At 45.5% G+C, this 7,385-nt stretch overlaps 1 protein-coding gene across 1 annotated transcript; it reads right to left on the minus strand.

The window, feature by feature from the left end:
* Positions 1-1,566: 1,566 nt before the first annotated feature.
* Positions 1,567-6,502, minus strand: LOC119383793 (ctenidin-1). Its single transcript, XM_037652095.2, has 3 exons — positions 6,037-6,502; positions 3,383-3,818; positions 1,567-1,759 (listed from the first exon to the last, which is right to left on the minus strand). The coding sequence occupies exons 2-3, from the start codon at positions 3,805-3,807 to the stop codon at positions 1,681-1,683; spliced, it is 504 nt and encodes a 167-aa protein (XP_037508023.1). The 5' UTR covers positions 3,808-3,818; positions 6,037-6,502; the 3' UTR covers positions 1,567-1,680.
* Positions 6,503-7,385: the final 883 nt, after the last annotated feature.

Below are 7,385 nucleotides of genomic sequence, written 5' to 3' on the forward strand. Positions count from 1 at the left end.
TGGCGTAAATGTCGCTGGAGGAAATTGCCTACTTGCACCTGCCAAGTCTTCCTCTCTGATATTATGGCCCTAAACTAACCAGGAAAGCTTCTGCTATTACTTCCCCTTCCCTCACCACAAGTGTAGGGTAGCCAACCGAGCCAAAGCTTGGTTAACCTCCCTGCCTTTCCTCTTCGTATCTCTCTCTTCTGCTTCAGTAAAAAAAAGGCCGTGAGGTTGCTTATTTAAAAATTGTTGTTTAATGATAGTGTACCTTGTTGATGTCGCTCACAATTTTGTGCTCGACCGTGGTTAGGTCAAGTTTAGTGGCGATACGAATTGACCTTGTAACCTTGGATAATTTGGTGTGCGCAACTCACTGTAAAAAATTCATGGGCATTGCTCCATAATGAATTTGTGATGCATTGGCCCGAAGAGGACATAATGCTTAAACGTAGTGACTTCGCACAGGCGGCACTTCTATGTGCGTACAACTTATGTCAGCATTCTTCCCTCGATGAAACTCATTCATTGCATCAGTCGATGTTAAACAGACCTTTCTTGGCATTTAGCTGAATTTAGCAGGCGCTTCACTAATGCTCCGCTTCGAATAGCCTCCTACGTTATTTTATCTGCGGGTGAACACGTACTTTTGTTGCATGCAACTCGTAAAGCAGCTTCAAGTTTCTGTACAGAATAAGTACATGCTGTGTAATTATGTACCATGTTTGATTATGCACTGGCTTTAGCCGCACTGAAACGCCATGCTCCCACTCTCAAGCGCAACCATCACTGAACCCCAGCAAAACCAGCACAATGAAATTTTCGTTTTTGACACTACTGAAGGTCTCCTTCATTTATGTAACATTTTTGTTCACTGGTTTTTTTCTTCAACTATAGAAACTGGACGCCGCTTCTGAGCGGCACAAAATAATGAAGAAAAGTAATGTGCCTTTCTAACTGCATAAATTATGCGCCAATCTCGCGTTTTTTTTTTTCTTTACAAAATGCAATAGCCACGGTTATTGCTGAATGGTGATCGCGCACTTGAACTAAGTGATGGCGTTGGTTTAGTGAACAGAACAATACACCGTTAAAAGAAATGCCCATTTATTTCGGCAGATTTGGTTACAGCATATATTAGTCGTGATTGCCTGGAGTCTATACTTGTATGAATGAATGTCTGCCTGCATTATGCTTCCGATTATAGTGAGTGAAAGCTTTATTGAAGATACCCCACGGTATTGGGCGGGTTGGAGCCACAAGCACCCTGGCCTAGGTGACTGCCTCGAGTCCTTGGACACGGGTGGCAGCCTCAGCGTGCCGGACGGCCCACAGTTGATAGTGGAGGTGGTGTGGCTTAGCAGGGCCACCTCCCATCACGAACCGCGGTTCGAGACTGCCATGTCTACCCCCTTCGTAGGGGACTCCTGCGGCTGCTTCCGATTAGACCTCTCTTTTTTTTTCAAAGAAGTTAAAGACTCGTTGTCCTTATGTACACATTGTCCCCTTTCACACTTTCTTCGTAAGAGTGGTCTGTTATGCATATTGCAGAACAAAAGGTCGACGGAGTAGGCGAAAGTACGTAGTAGGAACAGTTACATTTATTGGCCCAACCACTCGCACAGTCCAATTCACTCATGTCGTTCACACCGTTGAAGCTTCCAATTCTTCCACGTTCACTTAGGCAGTGTGCTTGCTTCACCACCATCCGCCTCCGCCGAACTTGCCACCTCCGAACTTGCCACCTCCGAACTTGCCACCGCCGAAGCCACCGCGGCTGCAAAGGTCGACAAGGGCAGCCGTTATACCACATGTTGCTAAAGAATTTTTTGTAAAAGACAATTTTCTTATCTACAAGAAATGTCGCTCCACCGACATTCATTCCGTAAATCTTATTTTGCGTAAATGGAGTAGCTAAAATAAATCAAAGACGAAATTATCAAGGAAGTGAGTGATTCTGCCCGCACTAGACGACATTAAGAAACTTGCTTCATGCCGGTGTAATCTATACATCGAAATAAAAATATATACAATAACTTTACACTACTGATAGCACGATACTGAAGATTTAAATTGCTGTTTCGTACTGAGATACAGAGACAATGTTAAGGCAATATAGGCCGACACCGTTATTCCTCACGCTTCATATTATTTAGCCAGGATGGACTTCAGTTTCAGTTTCAGTTTATTCATTCAAAATACAAAATTCATAGATAGTAGTATGCAGACGAGGGTCCCATAGTCAAGCGACTGCAGTGGGACCCTCGGTTAATAATAACATTAAAAGGATTAATTATAACAGCATGTAAAATACGCAACACAAGTGAAAATGATCAGTAAACTTACAAAAAAAGAACAACAAATAAACAAAAAAAGCATCCTGAATGCGACACAAGAACACAGTAATAAGATATACAAGTAGACAGAATCACGCCATAAGACAAAAACCTAAATTTGCAAAAACTTTCCAATTTTCTATAAGAAATAATTATCGTTGTCAACCTAGTAATGCAAGATGAGGTTTTTAAGTTCATGTTTGAATGCATGAAAATATGATGATGATTTTAGTGTATAGGGCAGGTTATTCCACAATTTAATGACCGCGAAGGCGGACGTCATTTTGCCATAGTTGGTGTTACATTTAGGTAAACGGAACTTTGCATTCATGAAATATCTGCCTGATGAAAGCTGTATTCTTATTTATTAAACATTTTAAACATTTCGCGAAGGCCGAGTTGCTTCTAAACCTTGACGATGGAGGTTTTTTTCCTTCACAAGTTAAAAAATAAAAGCGTCTCGATTTTATAAAGCTTTTGAAACTGGATATGGTTGACTACGTATTCAAGTATGAATTATTGCCTAATAAAATTTTGATGAGACTTTCTAGTATGATTTCCCTTAAATGTTAGTCGACGGTGCATAACTTTGAAGAAATATATTGTGTTTCGATTGCACGCTGACAAATTTTCTTTTGTGGATGTTTGAACACTCAAAACTACCTGCTGTGTTAAACTACAGGCTCCAAGTGAGCGTGCCTGACAAAAATCTGAAGGAATCTATAAATGACTTTGATAAAATCATCTCCGGATATCCGTCAACCTGAGAGTTGATAACTTCTTCACAAAACATTTTTTTGTAATATCAATGCAATTTAATAAGTAACAATCTCCCTCGTATCTAGCCAATTAGATACCTAAAATTTAGTTGGTGTTAAAAACTGTGATTGTATAAATCCCGACGTTTATTTTAGGTCAGTACGACCTCAGTGAGCTACTAAATAAGTTATTAAATTTGTACAGATTTGTACCTTTTAACCAAACTTTAGTAATGATCTTTAAAAATGTTGCATGAAAGCTCGGCGTTTTTTTTCTTCTTTTTGCTGCGGACTACTGACGCTCACCCGAAGCCAGATCCGTAGCTGCTGCCGTAACTGCTTCCATAGCCGCCGGAGTAGCTGCTTCCGTAGCTCCTGCCATAGCCTCCATAACCGCCACTACCATAGCCTCCAAGACCACCGCCATAGCCTCCGAGACCGCCGCCATAGCCTCCAAGACCACCACCATAGCCTCCGAGACCGCCACCGTAGCCACCACTACCGTAACCTCCCCTGTAGCCACCGCCGTAGCCGCCGAGGCCGCCACCGTAGCCACCGCCGTAGCCACCTCCTCCGTAGCTACCACCTCCGTAGCCGCGGTAGCCGCCAGATCCGCCGTATCCGCCGAGGCCTCCGTAGCCCCCGGTGCCACCGAGCAGGTAGCCCGCGCTGGCCTGGTCGAGGACGACCAATGCCACCGCGGCGAAAAGAGCTACCACCAGCCTGTTCATCGTGTTATAGCCTGCGTCAGCAATGAATAGTCCAGTGCATAAGATATTATACATTCCTCACATATTGTGTCACACACATTTAGCCAAAGATTTTTTTGTTTTTCGATGGCGTTTGCGAATCCGGAAAGAATGAAGCCATTTACGTAGATACATGAGCGAAACTGCATAACACCTAAACTTCTAAGTAAGTTAACAGATCACCAAGTGTTGAGTATTCCATATGTCGCCATTCCTTGCGTATGTGCAGTCAGCATACCTTGCATACGCGGTATATGCTACTAGAATGTCACATGGATAAGTTAGGGTAATCAACATACACAATAACTTTCCTAGGTCCAATGAGTAAGGCGATCTCGAATGTTCAATATGGGCAATATTACGAGTACCTGTCGACCTTGATTTGCGCGGAAGAGCCCGCACTTAAGGAATCCGAACTCAATATTGCGCGATGCCTCGTCAAACCTGCCTAGTAGCAGGAATGTAGAAATAAGCTTTAGATTTTCATTGTTATCTTTCAATCTTTCTAATTCATTCCTAAGTAAAGCTTAACCAAAGTGGATTACTGTTTGCCTGTTGGCGTTTCCTCTCCTTGCCATACTGTTTCTGAGTCTCCCCCCCCCCCCCCACCTTTTTATTAAGAGCAGACCTCGAAGCTCTTATATGAAAAGGTTTATCTGTAAATGAATTCGCACAGCATATGGAGGGAATTTTGACGGTTTCTGATCCTACCCATATTGGCTAGAAAGAAAAAATAGACTAAGCAGGTGAAAAAGAGGACGCCTTGCTTTTATAGGAGCACCGACAATTTTACAGCTGCAGCAATAGCGGCGTCAATCGGTAACGCTTGCGATTCTGACAGTTTTCGCCAACTAATCGTAAAGCATGCATTAACTAGGCGGACGCTCCTGCCCCGCTAAACATAAATTTGCTAATGCGTGGCTCTGGAAAACAGTTTTCACAGTAAACTTGAAATCCTATTTCTCCTTAGGCATTTGGGTATGCGAGAGTTGCGACACAAGATGCCTATGGGGGTCAACTTGGAGACAAAATTCAAAGTACTCGGTCTAGCTGGAATCCTGTTGACTCCGCAAAATGCGTGCGAATTTTTTTCGCGGTATCGGTGGATCGCGCTTCGAGAATGACAGAAATATCGCAAGCAATTCATGGAACGTTTACATGCAGAAAAATGACACTGAATGTAGTGCTACTCCGTGAATGCTACTCCGTGCTGATGGAGACATCAGCAGTCATGCAGGCACTGCGGAATCAAGGCATCGACGAAGCCTATATAAACATAATGGAAGAAATCTACAGCGGATCCACAGCCACTATAGTCCTCCATAAAGAAAGTACCATCTAAACAAGCTCTATTAATAATAAAGCGATAACTATCTACGTCTGCATACGCGAATTTAATAATATCTGGGGTTTAACGTCCCAAAACCATGATATGATTATGAGAGACGCCGTAGTGGAGGGCTCCGGAAATTTCGACCACCTGGGGTTCTTTAACGTGCACCTAAATCTAAGTACACGGGCCTCAAACATTTTCGCCTCCATCGAAAATGCAGCCGCCGCGGCCGGGATTCGATCCCGCGACCTTCGGGTCAGCAGCCGAGCGCCATAACCACTAGACCACCGTGGCGGGGCTGCATACGCGAATTTATAAAGCTATTAAGATACGTGGGGGCAGGGGGGGACAGGCATATGAAGACTCAAAATATTAATAGGGCTGTTGCGTTCTGTACGATGTGCTAAGGTATCCTACCGAAGCCTGCCCATGAGCGTTTCATACTTCTTTGCTCGTCTTTCAGAAGTGAACCCTGCAAAAAATGGCCGCTCTGTCACGTAATATGAACTACCTTTCAAATTATCATATTAGTCGGGCAACGAACCATTCAAGCTCAGACAATAACAAATGTTCCTACGCACTCGAACTTAGAGATGAGTGATCACCGAAGTCTTAAAGCCTAACATCTCATATATACGATGGCTGTGTGCTTAAAATTAACGACAGTATAGACAAGATGCCCTCGTTGTATTGAGCACGGAGGCTGAAGGAAACTGAACGCGAAATATGATGGATGACGGAAGGCCGACGCATATATTATTCCGAGCGTCCATGTCCAAAGCGACATACAAATGTCCACGATCCGGCGGCTCGGTTCCAAATGTTCACACACACACACCGTCGCTGGCATACGAAGAGAAGTGTCGGCTCAAACTCACCTCTGCAGGGAATCTCGAGACTCGAACTGAGTCGGTGTGCGAGACGGCAGTGGTCTCACCCATGCCGGCCGGTGGCTTTTTAAACGAGCCGCCGAGCGGGACGCGCTCTGACTGTCAGTCTCAAGGTCGCGACGACCACGAGCCTAGGACAAATGACGCCGGTGGCAGTACGCCCATTTAATTACGGATCCTTGAAGATGCAAGCCACCTCGTTGGGGGTGGTGGCGGCTGTACCCCCTTGAAAGGGGCCCCTCTCTCTTCATCAGGCCTGCCTCTGCAACAAGTGTGTGCCCCGGTCCCCGGAACGGATCCTCTCGCAGGAATGCCCCTGGTGCCCCGAGAGAAACGGTTTTGCCCCGGGGACAGAGCACATACGTAACTCGCGCGCGGCGGGCGAAACGGCGGCACGCAAATGGCCGGACCTCGGCAGACACGTGGGAGCGGCGCGGGAGAAGATCGCCCAGGCATTGCGAAGCCAGCTGACGCGGAAGAACGGTTTACAACGTTGGTCGTCGTCAGTTTTGGAAGCGAGCCCAAAGGCGACGCGTGTACAAGCACACGCGTAGCGACACGTCATGAGGCCTTTCCAGCCGTTGTTAGAGGGCGAGTGAAAGGAAAAGAATCACTACACCGAGACGCGAGGGATCCTTTGTGCAAATAGCGAGAGCTCGACTGTGTCGTCACCTTAGTATACCGCTACGGAGATGAGTGCCCACGCCGTTTTGATAAATTTCGCGCTTGCCGTGCAAGAGGTGCGACCAAGCGGATAGAAATAAAAGACTATGCGCGAACCTCGATGTAATCCTCGGAACGCGTAGCGTTCGGGTTAGAAAAGGCCGTATTTCTCGGGAAATCATGGCTCATCGCCCCGATATACTTGTCCACCTCCAAGAAGGAAATTAGGATGCGGAGATTGACAGTAAAGGGATTTTTTTTTTTATGGTCGCGAGGGCTTCACATTGCCAAAGCAACCAGTTCCATAGGGCAAAAAATGATCGCTGACCGAACTACGACAACGGCATATACTTCGTAAGGAACGCCTGTCACGGCGATCATGGTGTGGTTCTCGTAAGCACAGCTTCCTTCTTGGCAGCGTTACGGAGCCTGGTTAGCGGAAGGAGCTGTTTGGTTCTTGTAAGAAAGAGACCATTGTTTCTTTTATTTTTTTAACAGTTGTTCGTAATATTTCGGGAACTTCCCTTTGCGTGTTTTAGTTAGCAAGTTCAATGTTATTGCAGTGCACAGGTACACACTGAGCACAAACTGGACACGCGCCAGGTTGTGCCAGTTTACAAGGTCACAGCCGGTAAAAGTTTTGCCGGATCTCTGTGTTAGATACGTCGCTCATT

The sequence above is a fragment of the Rhipicephalus sanguineus genome, chromosome 2 (genome assembly GCF_013339695.2).
Source record: "Rhipicephalus sanguineus isolate Rsan-2018 chromosome 2, BIME_Rsan_1.4, whole genome shotgun sequence".
Lineage (NCBI taxonomy): Eukaryota > Metazoa > Arthropoda > Arachnida > Ixodida > Ixodidae > Rhipicephalus > Rhipicephalus sanguineus.